Genomic DNA, 27,967 nt, shown 5'->3' on the forward strand with positions numbered 1-27,967 from the left:
TGTTTTTGTCTTCGAGAGTACACTGGAGTGGAGCCTAATTGCTTGAGTGATATGATGGGTGTCTTGTGAAGACTACACCCGGTCTGTCTGGGGGATTTGTCAACTTCCAGTTTCATTTTTTCAAAGACATGTCCCTTTTCTTGTTTTCTTTAACTATATGTTTATTATCATATCTGTGCCTTTTTCACAACATCAACAAACTTTCCCTGAGTCCAAGGTTAATGCAAGAAAAATATGTGTGTGTTAGATGTGTGTTTACTATATTTTTTGTTGTTATTTCATGCATAAGTGTGAGTGTGTGTGTGTCCTGCCAATGGGCCTCATTAAGCAAGGGAAGTTTTTGAGACCTTAGAGACCTTGCCTTGAGTAAACTTGGTGTCATTATTGGGTGTTAATGATCTTGGCCTTGGTAATCATTCACTATTTGTGTATGTGTGTTTGTGTGTGTTTGTGTGTGATAGATGGGGAGAAGGCGGTTCTCCGGTTTGGAGGTGACCCTCATGGTCTTGTTCTTGTTGATGTCTGTGGCAGCTATCACCCTTATAGTTCTGTTTGTTACTGGAGAGCCTGGAGTCCGCGGAGATGGTAGGTGAACACCCTTGCAACTACACAAAGATGCAATCTTAACACAACTAAATGCAACTTGAACCATAACCTCTCTCTTGCTTTGGAAAAACTTTTCATGCTTGCTAGCCTGCGTCTAACAGAGGTGAAATAAGCTTCTTGGTAACATGCAAAATTACACATGGCTAGCAGGGCCAGAATTCCATTTCTGCTAAAGAGGTCATTTTGACTGCAAGATTCCGAAATTGCATTATCTGTTATGATAAATACCAAATATAGGGACTTATGTGTTTATTGTTTAGGAATGTACTATATATTTATGAAAATATACAAATATTTATATATTTCCTCGGGGAGTCACTTTTATCTGCTTCTTATTAAGATAGAACGCTGGTCTGCGCTGTCCAATTCCTGGAACAACTGTGAGGCTTCCTCAGCAGTCATCTGTCTCTCATTCTCAGTTTCAATTCAAAACTTTTTCAAAATACTATGTACACTACAATGATAGTTGTCAAGCAACCAAGAGGCATATGTCCATTGTGAAAATGCATCAATCTAATCGCAGCAGTCATTATGACTGCCTGTGGCCGCAGTAGGTAAAAATAATCATATAATTGTTGCCTTTTGTGCAATTTGTATAAATGACATTTTAAATATGTAAACACAACTTTAGGAAAAGTCAGGAAACGTCAGCACTGTAATCTTTAATTTAACAAAGTTACATTACATGTAAACGTGAACACAGTCAAAATGACCCCCTTAGCCTTTCTAGTGATAATTACGTCAAAATTAAGAGAGCAACTGAAGGCTTTGTTCAAATTACTGTGCATTTTGGTTTTCTTTGTTTAAGAGATCTTGCAATGTATTCCTAACATTTCCTCTAAACTACATCATACACTGTCTGCTATTGAATTATGGCAAGATTCCTGGGTTCTGGCTTTGAATTTTTATTTTCAGCAAATATTTCATCTTTTGGCAGAGACTACGGTATTCGTTCCTCAGTGCCCATCAATTGCTCTGGGAGAAAGAGTGGACTGTTTCCCTGATTCTGGAGCCACACAGGTATGAGTCAGTTCAAATGATTATAGAATATATTTGTAGTCAAGGTTTTTCTAAATTCTTTGAATAAAATGTGCCTTAAGATGGAGTTTTGACGCTAACCTTACTGTTTGAATAGCAACAATGTGAGCAACGTGGATGTTGCTGGAGCCCACGGGATGAGCGAAATGTTCCCTGGTGTTTCTTCCCAACCAACCATGGATACACAGCTGAATCAGTGAAGCGTCCCAATCCTAATGGTACAGTATATCCCTGTTTCCCCTTCCTCTACCCTGCTCATGCACTCACCAGCTGATGAAAGTATTTGGCTTACTGTGGAGTTTATTTTCTAATTCTAACTGCTCCACTTTCCTGCAATCTGTCAGTCTGTCTTCCTCCCATCATATTTCCTCTTTCACTTACTTTGCCTAAGGCGTTGGTTTCTGTGAAATATGACATGGATGGCATATCAGAAAACATGATTGACTTTGCGGCATGCAGGTTTTCCATTTTCTGCTTGATTTCACTGCCTTATGTGAACTCAGTCATTGTGTGTAGGCAAGAAACATTTGGCATTTTAAAAATAACTACATCATTTCAAGCCATTTTTTTAGATTTACAAGGAAAACATTATTTAAGAAAATAAATATCTGGAAAGCTGTTACATGTTTTTAAAATGGCTACATTGAAAAATGGTGAATCCACTGGCTTAGAGGACATTGTCAAACACAAATTACTTTGTATTCATCCTCTGTGTGACTCAATGGTATTAAACAATTACTAGAGCCAATATATCATAATGAATACACCTCCTCTTATATAAATGCAACAATGTTCAGGTGTTTTTACAAGCACTCTGCTATGGGATCACTCATAGCTGCTATGCAAATTCCTCACGTTTACCTGAGAAGCCGCTGAGTACTCTGGAAGCTCTCTAAGCATATTGCACCCTTTGATCATACTGGTAAATGAATAACCAGGGAATACATCTGTGTTCCAATAAATGTCTTTCCCTGCTCACCTGATACATTTTCAGTAGAGTGCTCCAACTGAGGACTGTTGTAGTGTTGTCCTTTTTTATATTCATTGATTTCATACAATTCTGACTAATTCTTATCATACAATTATTCTCAAGAGGTTTGATGTCAATGGGGTACACAGGAATAATTAAATACACCACTTAGCGTTAAGGCCTCTTGAATACTAAGACAAAATGTTAGTCAGGATTGTGTCAGGGAGCTGTAAGCAATATTTGAAGGAGAAGTTCAACAGTCGAAAGGTCCTGTTCTTCCTCCAATGTTCTCATGCAATCTATGGAAAACTAGTTCAACTAATATTCATCTGTAAAACCAAGTTCCTTTTTTGTTGTTTTGGGGTTTTTTTGCAGAAAAAAAATACATCCTGAGCTTCATAAAAGTGAGTGTCGGAACATTTAGTAACAGGATGGCATTTTCTTGCTGGGTCTTTTGCAGCTAAGCTTACCCACTACTTGCGTTGTCTTCCTACATTAAACATAATGTTGTACTAGCCTCTCAAGCGTCAAAACTAAGCTAAATAAAGCTTTGCCCACAATAAAGTCAGTGTTGTGAACAGTATTAATGAAGCAGCTGGAACACTACTAATGTAGCTTTTTTGTGTATTTCCATCTTAATTTAAGAGTGTCAGGGAACAACTAGTATCCATCTCATCCCTATCATCTGTCACTATCTCTTTCTCTTCATCTCCCTCTATCCCTCTTTCCAACCCTAACTCGGTCGAAGCAGATGGCTGTTTAACATGAGCCTGGTTCTGCTCGAGGTTTCTGCCTGTTACAAGGAACTTTTTCCTTGTAACTAAGGACAACAAGGAACTTTTTCCTTGTAACTAACTAAATACTGCAAGGTGCAATGCTCATGGTAGATTAAGATGAGATAAGACCGAGTCCTGTCTTAACAGGGGACTGGATCTTATCCTGTCTTAATGTTGAGTCTTTGTGACAGCGTCTGTCTTGATCTTTCTATCGGCATTTCTTTGACGATGAAAAATTGTAATTTTAAAATGAGAAAATATTTGCAGTAACTCTTCGATTTTTACTAAGTGAGCGAATATTTGAAAGTCATGTCTCATTCCTAGTCTCCATCTGCTATGTTTGTAAAAGCGTCTTGATATAACATTTGTTGTGATTTTTTTCTTCTGTTCTTTTTTTTTTGTGTGTGTTTAATGCTGCAGTGATCGAAGCTCAGCTACAGAGGATGAAGTCTCCTTCCTTATTTGGGGCTGATATACAGGAACTGCATTTTGTTGCGGAAATGCAGACAGACAAAAGATTACGATTTAAGGTACACACTATTGGAGTGTCTCTCTTTATCTGTCTTTCTTTGTCTCATTGTCAAACATATTTTACACACCCCTTCCTACACACACATGCAAGTACACGCATACATTTTCAGGGCAACAGAGGAACCTGTGAGACAAATATAGTCCACTTAAATGTATTCTAAAAGCAGTCTTCCAGGAAACATGTTTAACACTGATGCTGTGCAGAACAAAAGAGGGGGGGAATATTTACAGATATACTAAGTACAAACACGGCCGCAAGGTATGAGACCCTCTTCACACTGCCTGTCTGGTTGTTTCCTCTTGTCAGATCTCTGATGCCCAAAAGACGAGGTTCGAGGTCCCCCATGAGCACATCGAAAGCCTCAACAGTGGCCCAGCCAGCCCCATCGGCAACACACTACAGCTGACAGAGAAGCCCTTTGGCCTGACTGTGCGCCGGAAGGAGAACCAAAAAGTCCTGTGAGTATACTCTATGCTATTCCATGTAATGTTCTGCTGTGTGCCAGGAGTTCCTTTCTTTTATTTTTATTTTTCAAAAATAGCATGTTGTATGCAATGGGAAAAGCAAATTATTTACAAAAGACAGCACTAACTAATAACATTTTGTGCATTCATGCATGTATTGTACACGTGATGATTATGCATTAAAACACATGTTGCCATCTACGGGATATATACACTGTATCGGGTATATACATCTGTGTTTCACCTGTTCAGAGAATTGGATGCATTTTTTGGTGATACACTTTATAGCAACATATTGTCGTGGTGGAATATATAAAGATGATTCAGCAATCTATACCCCTGTTAGATTAGGTGGATGTCTATCTGCAGGAAAAAGACTGCCAGTGTCATAGTGCCTCAAAAATATTACAAGACTGGCTGAGCTGTTGAATATTTAATACGGTGTTTGACCCCCTGCTACTCTTATTCAGTTGTTATCTGCAGTATTCTCACCATCACATTGTAGGCTTGAGCTTTAGCAGCAGTCAATAGATTTACATTGATTCTTTGTATCATATTTGATGCAATTATGTCAGAAACCCTCTATGGTGGTGTGAGTGCACCACATAATCTCATTACCATGCATTATTCCACATAATGACATGTAGCACCTTCCCATGTTAGTTTCCCACAGCAACAAGTAATTATGCTAACGTCAATCCTGGCAAGTTTGTAAGCCCTGGGTGACACTGCAGTGATCAATTACCCTGATGTGTGTCTGTGTGTGTGGATGCACTGCTCACAAGCTTTGAGTTGAACACACACAAAATGGCATGGACACATTATTACCATCGATACCATATGCCACCATGTGATAAATAGGGTCTGTGAGGGCACAAACTCAATGGTGTTTACGGCTTGTCAGATGTGATACACGTGCTGTCATCATGACTTGTACACTCATGGTGTTTTTGCACATTGCTGACGTTTGTTGTTGTGAATCAGAGCTGACTGCCAATTACAGGGCATGACAGATTTTCTTGAAAGGCAAACACTTATCTCATATCTAGATGACTCAGATGTTTTTTAAGCAAAGGTGAAAGCCAAAGCTTCTCTTTTGACATTTAAGCAGAGATTGTGCAGCCATGATCAAACATTAAGCAACAAAATGACCAGACTTTTGCTTTTTTTAGGGGGGCTTATCTCCGCTAAATATCTCCTTTGTCCTCACTGAAAGAATCAATTTGCCTGTTGAAATGTCCCTACATATGACAACCTTTGGCTTGTCTCATGAACTTACATCACGATTGCAGCATTGTCTTTTTCCACTCTGCACACGACCTTCAGCCAGAAGTAAAGAAGCTGCTTGGTAGATCAGTTGTTGAAGATTAGCAGCTGTTTGGTAATAAAATTGCTCTAACTTCCCTTTGGCCCTATAACCCTGTCTTAATGAGGTCACCTGTTATATGAATCCCCATAATCCCTCAGGGCACTTGTGGTATATGCATGTAATAGGTCAGACTTGGCTTGCTCATACATTACCTATGACATATGCTGTGATTAACAGGCAGCAAAGGCTAAATGAGTATAATCCGTCGACATATGAACAATAAAAAATAAATCAAGTATTTGGGGTTTATTTTTAAGTTATTTGGTAGTAGTCATGTATGACAGGAAGTGCGAGTCAAAGCAAAACAATTAACAGAATAAACAAATCATACAAAAATCAAATTATAGAAAATACCTTTGGCCTTAATGTCACGTAACAACTTTGCTATCAGTCTTTTATGTTTTTGATACTTTAATATTTTATTATCACATTAGCAGCAATTTACCTCAAGTCCATCTGTGTGGTTGATAACAGGGTTCAGTGCTATTTATCTACTTTCCATATCTCAAAATTGCACCAGGTAATTGTACATTTTTGGCAAGGTAATATCTGTCACGGATGTACAAAGTTCTATTGATGGATAAAGATGATAAATAAATGGATTAATTATAATCATAAACAAGCTGCTCTTTGGCCTGTGAGGTCAGTCTGCTGCCACTCTACTCTGTAATGTCAGAAGAAGACACTATAGATTCAAAAATCTACCAACATTTTACTTCTAGCTTGTATGACTTGATGGTATTTATTTGGGGTGTTTCCATGTGTGCATCTATGTTTCACCATTAAATTTTTGACATATTAAACTTTGCTTATACTTTTTTTTCTTTCATATTTTTTGTTTCGTCCACTGTATACAGCTAGAGTTTAAGCTCAGTATTTCAACCAGCAGTGTATGTCCTGTTTTGAAGGCTGGAGAAAAGCTACCCAGAGGGCTTATTAGAGCTTGATGGGATGGTCTGTCTTTTCTCTGTTTTTTCTTTTTACAGCTCAACTCCTCCACACGTCCTTGTCTTGTTCCCACTCCCACTCTCTCCTCTCGCTGCATCTCACTTTCAATTTCTTCCTCCCTCCTTTGCCTCACACATTTTCTTTCTCCCCTGGTCTTCATTTTCCCACATCCCCTTGCTCTTTCTCACATCACTCCGTCTTCTCACCTTCCAGTGACGACTTCTTAATTTTTTATTTGGAATAATTGCAGGTTTGACACAAGAATGGGTCCACTGGTGTTTGCTGATCAGTATCTACAGCTGTCTGCTAAGCTTCCATCCCATAATATTTATGGCCTGGGAGAGCATGTGCACAGACAATATCGCCATGATACATACTGGAAAACCTGGCCCATCTTCACCAGAGATGCTTTCCCGAATGGGGTGAGAAGTGCACAAACAAACATACATTCATGTTTTCAGATACACGTGTGCATACACGTGTGAATCCTCATAATGCTGCACCAGACCTCGTGTGTGTTCAAAGGCTTTAAATTAAAAGGTCTAACTGTGGTATGTGTGCACCCATGAGTAAGATGCATGTTTACATGTGCTCACAACATGTGTAATTCTCCTTCCCAAAGGGCTTATAATTGAATGCCTTGTAAGCTGATTAGGTGGTGAAGTCAACCTCTTAGCCTCAATAAGTCTCCCACATCCCTCATGCGCCTCACACCTCTTCCATTTGTCCCTTCCTAACTCTGTCTCTGTTCATCTTCCCTGCAGGGCACCCACAACCTCTATGGACACTACCCTTTCTTCCTCTGTCTCGAAGATGAGAGTGGGAAGTCTTTCGGGGTCTTCCTCATGAACAGCAATGCTATGGGTAATGATGAACACACACATGCAAGCTTATTTGCTGACTCATTCAGAGACATAAATGCATGTTCCACTGGCAAACAATCACGCTGTCCTTAGAGAAGACAAAACACATGTTTCAATATATAAAATATACTGTATGTGGATGTCCTATGAATACTCATTTCCACACCTGGAAACTGAAGAATTCCATTCCATTTTTCCATTGTTTTATATGGCTTGACTCCAAGAGAGTATTGCATTCTGTTTTCTTTAAAAAGAGATGAATGGAAGTATACAGAGTCCTAAAATAATAGGAAGTTATATTCTCAGAAAAGAGGTGTTGCAGGTCCACGACTATTTGAGAGGGCTTTTAAGAGTTATGATTTATAGTTCAGAATACAGGGACTGAGTCGACGTTTTTTCCATCTCTGGTGTCTTTTTTTTCAGAGGTGACTCTGCAGCCTGCTCCTGCTGTGACCTACAGAACGATTGGAGGAGTCCTTGACTTCTACGTTTTCTTTGGAGACACTCCAGAAGAAGTGGTGCAGGAGTTCCTGGAGGTAATGCACAAATTGTTTCTTCTTTTTGTATAACTCAATTCAGGGGAGGTTTTCTGGAACTCTGTTGTGCATGTGGAATGGGAGTTGCATTGGCACTGTAATTCAATTTCATATTTTGTCCTATTGTGTTGTGCAGCTCATTGGCAGACCTGTCATTCCTCCCTACTGGTCATTGGGTTTCCAGCTGTCTCGATGGGACTACGGCAACCTGACGGAGGTCAAGCAGACTGTTGAGAGGAACCGTGCCATAGGCATTCCATATGTAAGTCTGTCTGCTGCATTTTCTTTATCTTTAGTTATCTGTATTCCTAACATCTGTTTATTTTTAACCCTGAGTTCATGCTCAAAACCTGCTCTTTAAGAAAGTGAATTCTTAAAGTTGTACCACTTAACTCACCATGAGACATAAGGTACTGCATGCAAAAATGACCTCACGTGTTTGGCACAATCACTTAATTATCTGCTGATTGTTGTGGAGCACATGAATTTGAGTCACATGTTGTTGATGCTGCACTTATACCCACAATAAAAAGCTACAATAAACTCATATCAGACTTGATGAAAGGTGGTTGCTGAGAAACAACACCACCTAACACATCAGGAGCACAAGATCTTTATCAAAAAACTAGTAAGGGGAATGAAAGAAGAAAACTGGTGTTTTTTTACACTTCTTTCATTACTATGCTATGCAAGGCAAGAAATAACAATGTGGGACGAAACAGAGCCAGATCTTTGAATTGAAAGTACAGTTTCCAAAACAAACTGACTGAAAGTATGTAGCAATAATGCATTGTATGTGTAAGGTATGGTGTATACATTCAACATCTGTATAGAGTGCGGCAGTGGGAAAGGCAAAAGGAATCAATACTTCACCTCGTGCACACCTTGTTAAATCTGAACCACTCATGCACTACTGTGTGGTTCCAGAGGCGAGAGCCTTAACCACTACACTATCTGCGCAGACGTGATATGAAGGCTGAAGCAGGACTTGGACAGACAGTCAGAGTGATAGGGATGGCCTTTAGCTTAGACGGGGTAATCCAGCTTTCTGTCAAATAATGGAGAGTCTGCTGGGCTCTACAGGTTCAATCCCAGGACAACTATTTTTCAAGCATTGCTGAATGTTAGCGCTGATCAAAGATCAATCGACCCAGTTCCTTTCATTATCTCATTCATCCTGATCTGAATGTTAAAACTACTTCAACACCTCTCCCCTTCTGAGACACTTGATAAATACCAGTTCTGGTTGACATTTTCTTGGGAATGAGACTCACTGCTTATCTATCCCTAAGCCTGCAACTAGTAACTATAAAAAGCCTATTCCACGCAGATCACTGATATTTGATGTACGTGCTATTCAATAATTGCTAAGGTAAACTCCTAGCTCTAATCTTTATGTGCTCCCATAAACCACTTTAACTCTATCACAACTCAGCAATGACGGCACTAACCAAGGACACGGTTTGAACTCTGTCTTATTTAAAGATCAAACACAAACAGATTTCAAACCCATCTCAATATTTTATTCTGATAATCTCCCTTCTTTCTTTCATGGCAAAAGACATTAGGATGCAGCTGCTTCCTCTCCTGCCGTACTCAGGGACATATTTGATAACCATTAGATAGACCACAGAGGGCATTATCACATTCTCCCTAATATGTCTGGAGCTGATTACCATTAGAGGAAGGATCTGGCAGAGCCGTCCAAACCATCTGCTCTATCGATATGAGGTAGACTTTGGCAGACAACAGACAGACAGAGAACAAGCATAAAATCACACCCTGACCGGAGAAAAAAAAAAAACAGGAGAGTGTGTTAACATTACCATTGTCCTCCCAAGGTTTAGCAGCACATTAACCTGGCTGTTTGCACTCACATCAGGTCTCCACAAGTCCAGCAAAGCAAGGTCAACAGACAAGCTAGCAGTTTAACACATTTGCTCAAAGTGCAGATGCTTAACAGTGCTTTTATTAGCCATGCTGAGACTGGAATATACTGTGTTAGGAGTCTTATTGGAGATGCTGCATTTTCAATGAATGCGTCCAAGTTATGCACAGCCATGGGAGCATGACTGGGTACATTTAAGGGGTATTAAAAGTCTTCTTTGCTTATTTTATTCATGCAACATGCAAATAAGGTTTTAATGCATGGAAGTCATGTCGGAATTCTTGAGTTTCAATTAACCTTTGAATATCAAAAAGCATCTCTCTGCAGGAGTAAACTCATTACGGTATTCATACAGCGTACTGTATTCTGAGAGATTGTCTGAAAACAAATCTGGTTAACTGATTTCTTAAATGCCAGGAGATTTGAGAATTTACAGTAATTGTTTTGTTTTTTTCTTCATACAGGACATTCAGTACACTGACATTGACTACATGGAGGACAAAAAAGATTTCACTTATGACAAAGTCAAGTTCACCGAACTGCCTCAGTTTGCTGAATACCTTCATGAGAAGGGACAGAGATACATCCTCATTCTGGTGAGAAACAGTTTGGAGCAATTTATGTTTCTGACAATGTTTCATGGTAGTTTCAATGTTGTTTGCTGGGAAAGCACTGTGACTGTTCTTCTTTGGCAGCTCATTTGAAGTAGAATTTCAGTTTCATGGTCTTATGAGTGATTTGCTTTGTCCCCAGGATCCTGCAGTAGCGACCAGTAAGAGAGTAGGAAATACTCCATATGAAGCCTACGACCGAGGGGAGGTGAAGAAAGCCTGGGTCACTGAATCTGATGGAAAAACTCCTCTGTTAGGAGAGGTGAGCTTCCTATTTGATTCGCTTGGGAAACCCTGTTTTATAATCATATGCATTTGTCAAAGGTTTCCCTCCCCAAGTCTCAGTAACACCAAGCCTTCATCTTTAATTTTGGTCCATGTCTGCATCTTGCTTACATGGCTTGTCACAGAGCAGGTGGGGTCATTAAGGTACCCTTCATTGGTTAAGAGTTGTAAATATTGTAATGTGTAAAGTACAAGCTCAAGCCAAAGTCCTTAGGGAGGGCTTTCAGATCCATAAAGATGAGACAGCCTGTGTCCTGAAAACAACTCCTGGATGGATGGATGGATGGATGGATGGATGGATGGATGGATGGATGGATGGATGGATGGATGGATGGATGGATGGATGGATGGATGGATGGATGGATGGATGGATGGATGGATGGATGGATGGACATCAAAACCACAGTAGACACAAACAATGCTGTTGAATGCATATTAGAGTCCCAAACAGTGTCTTGACTACCATCCATAAAAAACACTGTTGCATGATGTAGGAACAGGTACAGTTGATAAAAGAAACCCACTGCATTACTATCAGACTGAACATTTTAACATGATAAAAAGAGTTCTTAATTATGTACACTGGCATTTTTATAGCTCAGGCTCCCTACAACATAAATCAATGAATACAACAATAGATCACTAAAATGGGCCCTGGTAAATATCACAAGGGGTAGAGAGAACTCTTTCGAGTAAATACAGGAAAACCATTATCAGTCCATCCTTCCTTTCTCTCAGTTGATCCCTGTTTTTCCAGCACATGCTTGGCCTTTATTAACAATTCATGGCACTACCTTTAAAATACTATTGTATGTTGTTGCTGAGGTAAAAGGTTGGTTCTAGTGTTTGTAAAAGGTATATTCATGATCATTTCAGGAAGTTTGAGCCTGTTCAAAATGTAATGTGTTTGGGTGGATAGACACGTTTGGACCATCAATAAGTTACCCATAATCAGCATGAACTTTGAACAGACGCCTGTTCCACTTCTTTAGTGTTTTCTTTATTCCATGACTCATCAAAATCCAATTGCACTAAATGTCTGCACTGGGCGTTTTGGAGCCTTTGCATCATGACACATCATACAACATGAGCATACATACAGTGGGGCAAACAGGTATTTAGTCAGCCACTGATTTTGCAGTTGAAGTTCTTCCACTTAGAAAGATGAGAGAGGTCTGTAATTTTCATCAGAGGTACACTTCAACTATGAGAGACAAAATGAGAAAAAAAATCCAGGAAATCACATTGTAGGATTTTTAAAGAATTTATTTGTAAATTATGGTGGAAAATAAGTATTTGGTCAATAACAAAAGTTCAACTCAATACTTCGTAACATAACTTTTGTTGGCAATGACAGAGGTCAAACGTTTCCTGTACCAACCCCATAGAAAATTTGTGGAGGGAGTTGAAAGTCTGTGTTGCCCAGCGACAGCCCCAAAACATCACTGCTCTAGAGGAGATCTGCATGGAGGAGTGGGCCAAAATACCAGCTACAGTGTGTGCAAACCTGGTGAAGACTTACAGGAAACGTGATTTCCTGGAATTTTTTTTCTCATGGATTCCTGGATTCCTGGATTTTTTTTCTCATTTTGTCTCTCATAGTTGAAGTGTACCTCTGATGAAAATTACAGACCTCTCTCATCTTTCTAAGTGGGAGAACTTGCAAAATCAGTGGCTGACTAAATACTTTTTTGCCCCACTGTATTTGCATTCCCTGTGTGTATCAGAGTGAATGTGTGACTGGTTCACCACAGTTTCAAACCATATTATTCTCTAATGGAAGAGCAAGCCCGCGGTTTGTTACTTCTGATCCCTTTTCCCCACAGCGCACGTGTTCAAAAAGCTCTCCCCTGCAGAGAGGGCTGGAGGTGGGGGGTAAAAGTCTGTTGCTCCGATGCTTTTATAGTGTTGCCTTTGATTACGCACACGATTAGGCCCAGTCCCTCTGCTAATCGCTTTTTCATGCTGTTTATAACAGGTCAAACATATGCATTGATTCTGCATTAGTTTTTAATCTTAAAATGTTCTGCATCACCGCATCACGGATTAGGAGTGTGCACATATGCGTGTTTGTGGGACTAAGTCAAGGCGGGAATAGAAGTCAGTCTGTGTGTGCATCAATGTTTATCCGTGTCTCTAGATGAGGAGCTATTCTTGGTTGTTTGTGCTTTATGTCTGTGCACACGTGTGTGATTATGATTGATTCTAGGTTATTTCCATATGAATGTGTGATTGTGTGTGGGTGTGTGTGTGTGTGTGTGTGTGTGTGTGTGTGTGTGTGTGTGTGTGTGTGTGTGTGTGTGTGTGTGTGTTTTTGGTTATAAAAACAGTGAGGTCTTTGCAAAATGACCTTTATGGTAGCTGTTTCAGTGATAAAAGAGATATAGGGACAGATTGGTATTTATTTGCTTTTAAGGTGGCTAATTGCTCGCAAAGATATGGATGAAAGCTTTTCCTGGTGGCTCAATGTGATTCTGTTGTGCTGGTAAAAACGTAGCACGACCTCATGCATTTCTGTGTGGAATCACAGGAAAAGAAAAAGAAAGATGGCAGTAAACAAAGCAGCACAGAGAGAAAAGAGTCTGTGCAGGTAGAAATGACAGACAGAAACCCAGGCAGAGAAAAGGCAGGCACAGGTAGACCAGCAGTCACAAATAATAGATTACAGAGTAATGTACAGGGAGACAGACTGGCTGTCTTTCTGAGCAGGAGAGTGACATGGAGGTACACATGAGTCAGACACAGTGAGAGACAAGAGACAAAAAGACAGATTATCAGGTAAACACAAAAAAGGGACAGGCAGAAAGACCTGCCTCTGTTTCCGAGCAGAGATAGACACAGATAAAGGAAAAACCCATGGACAGACATGTAATGACAAAGACAGGCAGACTGACAGACAGGAGAGCATAAAAACAGACAGACGGGCGTAAAGATAGAGTGAGATACGCAGCTACAAATGCCAGCAGATTTGTTGAAAGTGTTTACTGGGGTGTCAGTGTTAGTAAGCAGCTGGAGATGCCAGAGAGACCAAATCTAGAGATAAAGGGGGGTGGAAATTACTGTAAAAAGAAAGATGGAAACCGAGGAGGACTATCAATAAGCTCTGACCTTGGAGTTCTGACCACCTGCCAAAAACATCTGCCTGTAAATCCATGTGTGTGTACGTACGTGGGTGTATGTGTGGGCACGTGAACTTACAGAGGTGTGATTCATGTCTTTGCTACAAACTGGGTTGTAAAGTTATTGGCAGTGGAAGTAAAAGGTAAAAGATAGCTAGCGAGTGCAACCTTGAGATTTAATATCTACTGTGTTCTGTCTACGGAAGGGAGCACACACACATACACATACGCAAAATCTCTGCCTTTCTCTGTGGATTAATCATTTTTTCTCAATACATGTCATTAAGGACGTCTCCTAACACACAGTCACGTCTAGAGATTTCTATTGCATTATCGATTTCTCCTCTCCTCTGTTCTCTTCCTCAACATCTCTCTCTTTCTCGTCTTTCTCCACCGCCATCACTCTCTCTCATCAATCCCGCCCCCTCCTTTACTTCATCTCTCATCCTCTGTTCTCTTCTCTTTGTCATTTTCACATCCCCTAAGCTGTTACCTTGACATTTCCATAGACCCAGTTTTAGTTCTGTTTGGCTCACTACGCCCACGCCCCTCTTAACTGATCATGCACCATCATGTTGTTTACATGTGGAGTATTGTGTGGTGGAAGATGTATTACAGATGCTTTAGCAACAGAGTGCATTTATAAAATAAAGCCTTGTTGAAACATTCTGCATAAAGGGAATCCAATCAACAGGGGGCTCTGTGTGAAGCCAAATGTTCTCTGAGTTTGATTCCAAAACTATCAAAAAGTACTTTTAAACGCATTCCTCTCACACACTCTCCCTCTCAGGTGTGGCCAGGAGAGACTGTATTTCCAGACTACACCAGCCAAAATTGCATCGACTGGTGGGTTGATGAGTATGTGCGCTTCTCCAGGGAGATCAAACACGATGCCCTCTGGATTGTAAGTCAATTTTAAAATACGGAAAATGGAGCATGTGTATTCACTTATAGTTTTCACAAACCCAGAATTCTGAAACTGACATTACACCGCAGCCAATTAAGTCAGGGGCAGTCAGCTTACATTGTTTTTGTAATTTTCAGCAGCAATTACTCTACCGTGGGTTTGAAAACCAGGGCCTGTAAAGAGCACCAAACACAGGCTGACATGAAAACAGGCTGAAATTCGTTTTTAAGTCATTAATGATCCCTCGGCGGAAATTTTGGAATTGCCTCACTTGTTACTCAAGCTGTTTGCTGCAGTGCAAACCATTCCACATTTTACTTTTGACTCCTTTTCTCTACCCAAGTCTGCTAATGTTAGCGTTATCACTTTGGAGCAGGAATCCTGCATTTGCAACAGTTTTCAACATGTTAAATATAATTGCAATTATGTGTAAATTATATGTTTATGTGTGTGTGTTATCACATTGTGCTAAACACTGCTCCCTGACACTCTTGCAGGACATGAATGAGGTGGCTAACTTCAAGAAAGGCTCGGTTAAAGGCTGTGTTGATAACAAACTCAACTACCCTCCCTATACTCCAAGTAAGAAATGTCTTAGTTTTTTTGTGAATATTTGGATATATTTAAAGAACAAGTCTTAGAAATGTATTACCCCAAGGTTAGCACACTGCAAATAAACAGATGATGTCATTGGTCTGCAGCTTGTAGCCAGTGTCCTGTGCACAAGTTGATAAATTCAACACAAAAACTCATAAAGTAAGTTCAGGTCCAGAGGAAAACTCATCTAACGTAGTGGGTCCCTGGTGAGGAATTTTGGAAATTACTAGTTTGCCGTGTCTTTTACTCGACTGTGTCCCTGACATGATGATCATAACTGGAAAAGGCATGCTCCCCTGATGCTACCGTTTTATTGGACTTCTCCTTAGTCATACTCCTCCTCCAATTCTCCCTCTGTGCCTCACTTCCTCATTCACCCCACTTCCTATTGCCATATATATCAATGTCTCTCTCTGTCTTTCTGCCCCCTTCTTTCTCGTCTTCTCTCACTGCATCCTGTATTTGGTATTCATGCCATATCTCACCTCACCCTCTTTACCTTCTTCATCTTTCTTCTTCCCCAGAGATCCTAGATGAGGTGATGTACAGTAAGACTCTGTGTATGGATGCCAAGCAGGCCTGGGGGAACCACTATGATGTCCACAGTCTCTATGGCTACTCTATGGTGCTAGCCACTGAGAAGTGAGTGCATTTACAATCACTTGTATCAGTTTGGCTGAATGTGCTACCAAGGCCGACTTGCAGCAGTCTCTTCAGTGCAATGTAACACTGGCAGATTTAAAATGCATGCTGTAACCTAAACAGTGGAATCTGCAGGATCAAGTATTGCTGAATAAGAGCTTATTGAGAAATAGCCGAAGAACAAAACTGTGGAGCTGACGTGCAAAAGTGCAACAGATAAATATGTCACTCTAGTGCAGATGGGACTTCTACCCTCTGGTAAATCATTGCATGTGAATCTTGTGAGTTGGATCTCATGTGACAAGTGAAGAAATGTGTTTGAATGAGCTGTGCTCCCAAGGTTAGTGAATTCATTTCTTATTGGTGCCTGGCATTGAATCAGTTTTAGGGCCCATTAGCTAAACAAACCAAAAGGGAGAAATCAATGGCAAGTGTAGGATACTATCACTGAGATATGGAGATTAATGAAGCATAAACCAAGTTTAAAGTTTATTTTGGCAAGGCAGAAAACTCTTGCGAGTAGAAGGTACATATGCTTGTTAATTTACCAGGATTTACCTTCTTGTACCTTTAAACCTGTTCAGTCTTAGTATAATTCTATGTGCATCGTGCATGCAGGTGGAACACCACTTCTATATGTATGTATATATATATATATATATATATATATATATATATATATATATATATATACTTGTCCCTGTTAGTCTCATGTTACTAAGTAGGTTATGAGGAGGTTTCAATAAAATAGTGACATTATTTCAAAACTAGTTTTAAACTGGCTGATGTGCAAATGCTGCCCAAAAATAATGAAATATGAGTATAAGTATAAATAAACTACAACACCACAGAGGCAGAAAACCTGCTGTCACATTTATCTTAGTACAGGAACATCCATAGTTTTAAAGCCCTCAGCTAGTAATTTCACACAGGGCTCAAAGTTGGCATCAGTTGCTTGAGTTGTAATTTGCTCTAATGGCGATGGTATGGGAAATTGCATCAATTAGAAGGAAGCACACACCTGCACTAATGGGTTTCCAGCTGATGGAAAATAACTTCCCATGAAACCAAACTAAACAACTGCACGTTCATAAATTGACAGATAGTGCCTCAGCTCGACATTTGGATTGTTTTACTTCAACAATAGGGCATATATCCAACGCCAGCATTACCTGGCTCATCTGAGATATACTTTCTTTTATTTTTGGGGATAATTGCACCTATCTTTGGATGATTCATCTTTGTCGTAAGCTTTCGGATGTACCTCAGATGCCTGTAGAAAGCATTGTATTAGAATAAAATGCCAATGTAACCTTTCAGGTATTCCTTTTATATATCAATTCCTTCCCCCCTGAATGAGGCTGCTTTGCTCTTGTGTCTGAAGACGTATTCCAGATTCTCCCATTACGGTACAATTTGAACAGTATTTACAGTCTTATCTTTTCTTTTTTTAAATTACTCGTATATAATTATAGACAAAACTGCCACTGAGCCTAACTTTTTATTGATGAAACATGTACGACAAAAAATTCTGTGCGGCTAGCGTCACTGAAAGCACATAACTGCGACCATATTTCCAAAAACCGCATGGTGTACACACGTATGATTTACGCAGGTGACACAAGGAGCAAAAAAGGATGTATGCACAAGAGAAGACATGATGCACTGCTTACACACACACACACACACACACACACACGCAAACACAGATATACACATATTCACTGGACACAGTACATGCCTGCTAAAGTCAATTTGCTGACTCATTCCTTTAAGGCTATCTCATCCTTTTACTGTCTCCTCCTTCACTCCCTCCTTTTCTTTTCCCTCTCTCTCTCCACTAATTAAAATGTATTATTGGCAGGAGACACATTTTGTAAACATCATTGGGGCTTTCTATTGTCATAGAAATCGATGCGACTTCGATTTTCTTCATCAAACAAAATAATAATGAACAATAGGGAAAGAAAAGTACTACTACTTCTGGCGTTGTCCCCATCCAATACCTCTCTATCTCGCTCCTCTCTGTGAGTTTGCACTGTATGTGCTTGTGTATGTGTTTGATATCTCTTACTCCCTTGTGCTGTTTGAGTCATCCTCTCTCACTGAGTCCCCATGTCCTTGTTATCTTATTGACCTCTTTATCTGCCCCTCTCTCTTGTTCTGCCTCTCCCCTTGCTGCTTCCACTCCATCCCACAGAGCTCTGCAGAGTGTCTTCGGAGAAAATCGTACCCTCATGCTGACCCGCTCCTCCTTCCCAGGTGTGGGAAAGTATTCGGGTCACTGGCTGGGGGACAATGCTGCCAACTGGAACGACATCAAATGGGCCATCCCTGGCATGCTAGAGTTTGGACTCTTTGGGATTCCCTATGTGAGTAAAACTTCACACAGGGGGTACAGCTTATGCTAAGAAAACTATACAGTGTGACAGGAACAAAATATTTGGACCTTGTCACTGTTAATGTTACAGACCAAAGAAGATACTTTTGTAGCTTCAGACATAGAGGAAAAAGCTATGTCTTCACACTTTAATTTTAAATTTATTAGGAGTTATTAACATTCTTGAAAATATATTTTGCGTTCAGTTTGAGATTCCTCCAAATTTGAAAAAGGTTAAATGTTAGCCATCCAAGAGCTGAACCCCCGATTTACACGTAAGCTGTCGCTTTATGTCAGCACCGTGCAGTACTCAGTCGCTATGTTCCTGTTCTAGCCAATGCCCATTTGAATGCTGTGGCACGTCTCAGCTCAGTAGCGTGCCCCCACGCCACTCACTACAGATGCGTTTCGAGTCTATTTTTCGACAGATCCCGCGCCAAGCATGCGTCAAGCTGAACAGAGAAAAATGACCAGAACAGGAAGTTAGGCACCAGGATCGTCTGCAACATTCGCTCAATTTTCAAAATAAAACTCCATATACGGAGTCCCGACCGTTTAAAAGATCATATAGAAGAGAAATGCTCATGGATTATGGATGTAATTGTTAACAGCTACAAAACAGCCACATATCCGTGATCCATGTCGACCACAACATGTCTTTAAGATGATAACTTGGTCAGAAGCTAACAGGTCAACAAAGTAGAGCAGAATTATTAATTTAAAACTCATCTAAACCTACAAAAACACAACTTTAAAGTTATGTAGCATACTCAGCAATGATAAAAGTACAAAAGTAATGGAATACTATCCAAATGAGAAGTAATTCAACCACAGACAGGCTCTGTGACCTGTTTGTATGTTGTTCTCTCTATACTTGACCCAGCTGATCCTGGCTGCACGGCCCACAGGCTCCCTGTATAAATTCCAGGCAAGTCTCAGTCTTGAACACAAGAGATAATCTAACAAATTTTAGGCAGTTAGATAGAAGTGTTCCTAGCTCTTGTTTTCCTATGTTTGGTTTAGTTAACAAGACTTTCTGGCATTCAGAAGTGTCTCTTGAGGATTCAGACGCTAATTGAGATCTATGTTCTAATATAAGCATGGAGACAGAGGGGCAGGCAAGAGCGTTTGGAAGAAGATCCATTAACATGTCTGGAAGCACACTGGCTCTTTGCAGCAATAGCAGCAAGTTAAAACATTTTGGAAATTGGGAAAAAAACAAAAACAAAAAAAATGCACTGCTAGTCAGTCCCCTAGAGCACTCTGTACTGTATACTTGTACATGTGCGCATCAGCAGTGCACAGAGTTCAAATTGTGGTACGAAAACAACAGGGAGTCAAAAACACACACAAACACACGCATTTGTCCAGCTGTGCACCTCAGGTGGTCTCACGGATGCCAACTACATCCTGGTGGGACTGTGTCAAGAAGATTTCAGGTTCTTCAGCACGAACGCACACACAAACACACACCCACAGGGACAGAAAGAGAGACAGCAGGAGAGATCGGATCTGGATCAATTCCCCTGCACCCCTTGAGTCCGTTGTAAAATGTGTCCAGTAGTAAACAATACAAGCAAGCAGTCTCTGTGGATTGGCCTTTGACTCAAGTATCTTTCTTAGACTGCATTCTGGGATTAATGTAAATAAAGATCACTGCTTTCATACTTCCTGCTAATAAGTCTCGACTGACTTGAATAGACGTTGAGAAAGACGTATATATGTGGCCAGCTATCACATTACCGCAGAGAATACTACTGCAAGAGAATTCAGTTGTCTGTTTTCCTTCTGGAGGCGCCTGGATTGACATTTATAATATACACAGAGCTACTTTATTCTATTATAGCTTCAGCAAACAATCTTAAACTCACAATCTACAACAACCCCCTTTACTCAAATAACTCAAATGACTCTCCATCTGAAGGAGTCCGATACATCCAGTTTAACATTTAAGACCTTAATAGAAATATACTGTACATTCAACCTAAATGTCAAGCTGTCGTCCGCTTATGTATTTCAGATCGGAGCTGACATCTGTGGTTTCTTTGATGACAGCAGTGAAGAGTTATGTCGCCGCTGGATGCAGGTGGGAGCTTTCTATCCCTTCAGCCGGAACCACAACGCTCAAGGCTACAAGGTACTGTAAAGCCACTTTGTTCTACATATCTTATATTACACTGTCAGGTCTAGATTTATGTATCACATGGTCATTGTCTGGTGTAAAGTGCTGCAGGGAATACCGCTGATTTCATAACATTGTATAGGTGCTATAGATACCAAGTCATTAAAATAGATATGTCCTTCAGTGTCCATGCGTATTATCATCATACAGGTGGGATGTTATAAAGTGGGAGCAGTTTGACTCCTAAATTGGGGTTTAATACTGATGTTAGCTGTTGAAGATTATTATAGCTGCTGTGGGTATTTGAACATCTGAGCCTGAAGTAAAATGTAGCTCAGGAGCCCTGTGCCAGACTGATACTCATCAAAGAGGTTAAGATCTTGTACTTTTAGTGAAAGATAATGCTAATGGAAAATTAGGCTAAATTGCCATAGTATGATGTGCCATATGGCGGAACAGGCAGCCAATGTATTGTAAAATATCAAAGCAGTGGGTTTTCCCCATAGGCATCAAGCTCTTAAACCTTTGAACAGGTATCCTTCTTACTCTCAGCCAATTCCACGCCAGGTTTGTCTGCTATAGCTCAATGCTTTAACAATTTTGAAAAAGTGCTTTTGTATTTGTATTGTTTGTTCCCTTATACTGCCAATTTACTACATCTGTCAAACGTTTCCTTTTCACACACAATTCATGTTCATTTCAGAGAAAGAGTCCTTGGATATCAGACAGAGGTAGACAAAAGCAGGCTTCACATTTATGGAGGCAACCAGGTGTCAGATGAAAATGAAACTGTGATAATCAGCCTCAACAAACTAGCTAATGTTAGCTTATGGGTTGGCTAAAAAGCTAATATTACATGACTATTCGACAACTTCTACAACTAGAACTCTGTAAGGGGATTGTAAAGACACACGAGAGATGATGTTTTCAACATTTTAAGATAAACCATTGTTACCTTATTTGTCAGTTTCCTTGATCTCCCATAGCAGCTATCAGAATAAGCTCCCACACAGAGGGGAAGTAGGCTACTACAAAATGGAAAACCGAGTCATGACAAGATCTATGTTTATTCAAAACTTTAGAACATATAGAACAATAGCTTGACAATAAATTAATAAATACACATTTTTTAATGTTTTTCTTTTCATAACAAAAAATGTTCATGGCTTCTTTCAGGTATAGTATTCATAAAATATCTCTTAACATAAAAAGTACAACGAAGGAAAAATAAAGAAGAAAAAAGTGTAAGTCAAATATAGGTTTTTTAACTCAAAAAGTTATTTTTAAACACATAAGATTTGTCATTTTATATTTAATTTCTTCAATTTTTTAGGGATAATAAAGCTAGCTAAACACAATGTATTTTACCGGTTTATGCCAGAGAAGTAGGATCTCTAAAAATATATATTATTAGAGTTGTTTTCAGTTTGCTATATAAAGTAGTGTCTAAAATGTCTAGTGGTTCATGTATGACTTGTAATATTTACCCCACTTACAGAGAGTGATGGTGTTGTCAATGGTTCCTATAAATCTTGATCTATTCAAACTCTTCAATAGCTGTAAAACTCCACAAAGATTATCTTTTATAATCATTAGATATTCTTGATATGTTACACAAAAGTTTTTATGAACTAAGAATTAACGTAGAAGTTTGGAATTTTCCTTTTGTAAGTCAGAAGCAAAGAGTGGCCAAAATGCTAACGCAGGCAGTTAGCATTAGCTCACATCCCTCAAAGAAAATGGATACTCTATTTAATTATGCTATACGCTTTTCTGGTAATTTAGGTTCTGAGAAAGTAATTCAGTTATATTAATGTTTCTTAAAAAGCATATAACAAATTCAAATGTCACATGTCAGATTAGAGAAATATAGGTAAGCACCTGCTTAGCCAACAACAGTGTTTACATTGATGTAACACACTATGCTATTATCCTAGATGAGTGTACATAACTTGCAGGAATAGGTCAGTATCCAGCATTGAATAGGCTCAGAATTGATGCTCTCACAACACTTGCCATGTGACATTTCCACGCTGAACACTTCTTAAGAAATAGCATGGCATCTCAGTGGCAAATTGGGGGCTGAGTAAGAAATGATGTGTGTTGCAAGGAAAGTGGTGGAGATGATGGTGGTGAGGGGATTGTATTTGCTTGAGGACAGGGACATGATGATGATGAATCTGAAGGAGAATTTCCTCTAAACGAGACAGCTAATGTGTGACCTTTGCTTTGCCCTAATCATGGCTCTCATCACACAGACATGCAGGCCAGTCGAAACATATACTCTCACACACATACCAAACACACACACACACACACACACACACACACACACACACACACACACACACACACACACACACACACACACACACACACACACACACACACACACACACACACACACACACAGTTCTCATCTCACTCTCAGAGGTGCCGAGGGCATAAATGATTAGCCAGATGAGAGAAGCACGGCCTGTTAGCAGCTAATCACCCTCTCACTCTCCACTATCATTGAAATTAAATCATACTTCTGTTTCTTTCTCACACACTTTCCCCTTTTTTTCTTTCTTCCAAGTTCTCTTTTGCTCATTTTCTTAGCAAACTTTGCTCTTAGATTAGTCCTATGTGAAGTTAATTTCCATTTTAATCATTAAAAATAAGGTTAATGTCCACTTTTTCCTCATGAATAAATTGGTGAGGCTGAAAAAAATAAGAGGACATGAATAGTTCCTTTGTTTTTCTTTCCCCTTCTTACCCCCAGCCTCTCAACTCTCCCATCATTCCTCTTCAATCTTTTCTTTCCTCTCACTTCAAGTCTCTCCATTTTTTCTCTTTTCACTTCCCTCATTTTAACAAGTTTTTCTTTCACCACATCATCCCTCTCTCTTTTTTGCCCCCTGTGGATAAAAGACAGATCATTACTTTCTCCTTTTACATTTATCAACACTAGCCCTTTAATATGTCTTTCTGTTCCCAGCCCCAGGATCCAGCTGCATATGGCGCTAATTCAACGCTGGTGGAGACTTCTAAACATTACCTGATGATTCGTTACACACTCCTGCCTTACCTCTACACACTCTTCTACAAAGCCCACACCACGGGGGAGACTGTTGTGCGTCCTGTCATGCATGAGTAAGTCACTGAATTTAAATTGTGAACACTGGTGTAGTGTCCACTATAACTTTGTGAATTTAATGATGATGATTGAACTGTGGGTTTTAACGGGATAACGAGAGATAATAATAGTACACACCCCAAGAATAATCATCAGTTAATCTACATGCCATCATTTCTCATTTATTTTGATTTGTTTGATTGCTCAAGGTTTGTGATTGCTAATTGTAATATGGGTGGTGTTTAAGGGTGTGAAGGTTAAACGTTCAGACTTAAGGTGAGTAGGGGTGGGACAAAATATCAATATGTCAATATATCGTGGTCCTGATCTCAGTGATACAAATATTGATATAAGGGGACGGAATATCGATGTATTAATTAGATAAATACAGTGCTAGATTTCCCTCGATTTGACTTGACGCCTCACAACTTAATAACTTGCAGTGGCGCTAATGGCATGGATGAGAGGAACCCGAACAGCAGTTTAATGACCGCAGAAGAAGTTGACAGTGGCTAAATAACAAGAAGATAGAAGGATGTCAGACAGCAGTGAAAAAAAGCTAGAAAGGCACTAATCACTCTTTAAACAAAAAAAGAGTACAGGCTGCTGCAGCTCTTGATGCTGAGACCGGCTGAGGAACGATGGCGGATGTATTCAATAGGGGTGCAACGATACACAAAATCCACGGTTCAGTTCGGTTTGATACAGAAAAAGAGAAATTTCCATGCTTTTCTTTACTTGTAGTTTATTGATATTACCAACATTTGATTCAGCTCAAAAGCACAGTTTTTAGATTAAATTAAATGTATCAGGGGCCGCTGTACCTGACACATGTTCTGTTGTGCATGGGGGTGTTGCGTGTGTGTGTGTGTGCGTTTGTGTGTGTGTGTGTGTGTGTCTGTCTGTCTGTCTGTCTGTCTGTCTGTCTGTCTGTCTGTCTGTCTGTCTGTCTGTCTGTCTGTGCATCTGCTGTGTGCGATAGAGAGCAGAGGAGAATTGTGAACGCGCAACCATGTAGAGACAGAAATGAGATCCCATCATGTAAATAAGGTAAATAACATATGGCTGTTAACGAAAAGAACAAGGTGTAATCATTTCTGCTTTGACTTCCAAGGGGGGCGGGACCCGGTGGGTGCCACCCCCGATATAACGGCAGGGAAACACTGTCCGGTACAGGCTGAAGTCTTACACAGCATGCAGTATAAGACCACAAGTAATGCATAAACGCACTTTAAAAACATATCACCCAGTCTAGCATCATTATCAACAAAGCTGCACACAGCTACAGGACCACGGAACAACTCTGCTCTGCAACCAAATAGGACATTCGTGCTTCCCTCTCATGCGGGCGCTCACACATACATACGTGAAAACATGAACCCAGCCGACCGCCGTATGGTGAAATATATATTTCCAGATAAAGCACAGTTAAAACAAACGTGACCAGCTTGGACTGAATGAATGTGGGAGGAGCGCGCAGTTCAGTGGACCTGCGCTCGACAATGCAGCCCGGAGGAGTCGAGCGCAGATCCACTGAACTTTCAGCACAGAGCGCCTCGTCAGAAGTTTATAAAATTAATATTAAATTGCGTATTGTTCAGTTCATAGGGCGTACCGAACCGTGACCACTGTAATGAACGATTCGATACAGATACACGTATTGTTGCACCCCTAGTATTCAAGTCTGCATCGAGAATTTCACTCAACTGCGACGGGTGGACTTAACATGCCACAAAGTGCTATGTGATATTGCTGCTCATTTTACTGAAAACAACAGGGAAATGCTCCTACGTGTGTAAACAAGCACGATGTACAAGACTTACAGTGCTTCTCACATGACAGAAGTTTTCCGGAGACTAAAGGAATGGGTGCTGCATGAAAAGATCCAGCTGTAGTTATTGACGTCACAGTGAATACCTGTTATAGGTACAGTCACACATGTTAACATTAAAACAGATGTGTTTTAAAGTTTGAACATAAAATGTGAACAGTTTACAGACCCGAGATGGTTGTGTTTGTTATAGCATTACAATGTATTTCATTTTTAAATGTGCCATTTTTTAAGGAATATGTCATTTTTGCACCAACAATATTTTTAAAGCTCTGGAAATTTACAAAATAAAAAAATGAAGATTGTTTCATGTCAGTGACACTAAACCAGAGTGCAATGAATACATACATAAATCCTTCCCTTTGCATTTTAGTAACCACTTTTTATTATTTGGGTAATTAGATATCGTAATTTATCATTACATCTCTCTTATGAAATATATTGATCATGGCAGTACTGTGATATTATCATTATCCTGGGCCAAGTATTGCATATCCTATCGTATCTTGAGTCACTCAGCGATTCCCACCCCTACCTGTGAGGTAGTCTTTGTAGACAGAGTTTTTTTTTGTTATGTGTGTAGATGCAAAAGTATACAGCTGTTGTATATTACTTTAAATCTAACCAGTCATCTTATTTTCTCAGCATTAAATGAATCAAAATAATTTATGGGCTGTAATCTACTATGAAAAATCCTAAAACCAATATTGAATAGTATATTTTCACTTTGTCTTTAGATATTAGCTAACATAGTATACATCAGTTAAAAGTACAATTAGCAACTTCAAACCAGGGGAGTCCAAAACCAATTTAATTGAAGGAGTATATAACTGATCATTCTGGACCATACCACCAAAGAAAGCTCTTGCCATTAAAAAAATGTCTGCATGATCTTTATTGTTTTTTATTACCAATGCAAAATTAAAACACAAACATTGCAAATTAATTTGAAGAGATTCAAAATTGATTGACTGGGATTAAGCAGCATGGAAAACCAAACACCCGTCAGTACAATTTCAAGCACAGCATAAGAGAGCCATCAATGCCATTTATGTTAAATCATATCAAACTAAATTCTGAGCAGCAATCAAGCAGAAGAGCTGACCTAAGACATAACCTGAGCTACAATAATTCAGCTGAAGCTATCCAACTGTCATTTACAAGCTCACACAGCCTGAAGCATCCAGCCCAAGGAAATCATTTGTGGAAATCTATCGAATGGTATCTTTCAAAATGGTCCAACAGTAAAGAAAAGATAAGGAGGCTTTAGTCTATAAACCAGATGTGATGACTGTATGACAACCAACTGACCATAGACATCCAGCAGCAGAAGAAGACATGCAGCAATTAGCAGCTTTAATAAAATGGTCTGTAATGAGAAGTGAAGATTATGTTAGGCAAGCTTTGGCAGCCAATAGTATTTAGACATCTTTATTTTTAATTGTGAACAATCTTGAAAGTATAAAAGTAAAAGAAGGTAGCTTTATATAACCAGTTTGTGTTTGGAATCAGCTAATTTGATACACTGCTTTGTTGTGCACTAGGTTCTACTCTGACAGTGCTACCTGGACGGTGGACCGCCAGTTCCTTTGGGGAAAACATTTCCTTATCACACCTGTGCTGGACCAGGTCAGCCAACACACACACACACACACACACACACACACACACACACACACACACACACACACACACACACACACACACACACACACACACACACACACACACACACACACACACACACACACACACACACACACACAATCTCACACAATCTCACACAGACACAAAACCCCACAACACTCCAGAACATGTGTACAGAATACCTGATCAGGCTTTGGTCTGTCAATTAAAATGTCCTCTCTAAGCATACTTATATGTACCATATGTGTACTGAAGACATCAGAACTTTATGATGCCTCACAGAAACATACATGTTGTACATGGAGAAATGTGTAGGAGATGTTGCAGATCAGTTACTCACACACAGTAACGCAGCCATACATACACACACCCCCTGACCTCCACTGGGAAAACATGACATGGGATTTTCTTTGTTGCTCTCTCCTCCTCTCATCCCTCTTTCTTCTCTCTTTCATAGTCTCCCTCTTTTCTCTCAGCTCTAATGAGAGCACTGACCTCATTACTAGCAGATTAGAAGTGTAGATAGAAGAGTGTATATGTGTGTTTGTGAATGTTTGTCTTGGTGTGCACGTGTAGTGTGTACATTTTCATGTGTGAGCCTACACTTGCATGTGTATGCGTGCATACACCGCGAACGGGGTCTTGTCAAAGTGGCCTGATTAATAAGCAATTTAGCTTGGCCTCTTGTGAATTACAGAATTGTGGAAAGCAAATTGGA

At 39.8% G+C, this 27,967-nt stretch overlaps 1 protein-coding gene across 1 annotated transcript in view; it reads left to right on the forward strand.

Moving 5' to 3' along the window:
• The first annotated feature begins 461 nt into the window (after nt 1-461).
• Nucleotides 462-27,967, forward strand: part of si (sucrase-isomaltase (alpha-glucosidase)) — a 73,509-nt gene continuing 46,003 nt past the window's right edge. Inside the window, exons 1-18 of the mRNA XM_034700287.1 lie at nt 462-585; nt 1,544-1,626; nt 1,742-1,862; nt 3,811-3,920; nt 4,229-4,380; nt 6,954-7,125; nt 7,468-7,567; nt 7,990-8,102; nt 8,239-8,364; nt 10,455-10,586; nt 10,744-10,863; nt 14,796-14,909; nt 15,410-15,494; nt 16,034-16,151; nt 18,352-18,523; nt 20,552-20,668; nt 23,634-23,788; nt 27,147-27,231. Coding sequence (XP_034556178.1) covers nt 462-585; nt 1,544-1,626; nt 1,742-1,862; nt 3,811-3,920; nt 4,229-4,380; nt 6,954-7,125; nt 7,468-7,567; nt 7,990-8,102; nt 8,239-8,364; nt 10,455-10,586; nt 10,744-10,863; nt 14,796-14,909; nt 15,410-15,494; nt 16,034-16,151; nt 18,352-18,523; nt 20,552-20,668; nt 23,634-23,788; nt 27,147-27,231 — 2,199 coding nt within the window. The remainder of the gene's footprint in view (nt 586-1,543; nt 1,627-1,741; nt 1,863-3,810; nt 3,921-4,228; nt 4,381-6,953; nt 7,126-7,467; nt 7,568-7,989; nt 8,103-8,238; nt 8,365-10,454; nt 10,587-10,743; nt 10,864-14,795; nt 14,910-15,409; nt 15,495-16,033; nt 16,152-18,351; nt 18,524-20,551; nt 20,669-23,633; nt 23,789-27,146; nt 27,232-27,967) is intronic.

Source organism: Notolabrus celidotus, chromosome 14 (genome assembly GCF_009762535.1).
Source record: "Notolabrus celidotus isolate fNotCel1 chromosome 14, fNotCel1.pri, whole genome shotgun sequence".
Lineage (NCBI taxonomy): Eukaryota > Metazoa > Chordata > Actinopteri > Labriformes > Labridae > Notolabrus > Notolabrus celidotus.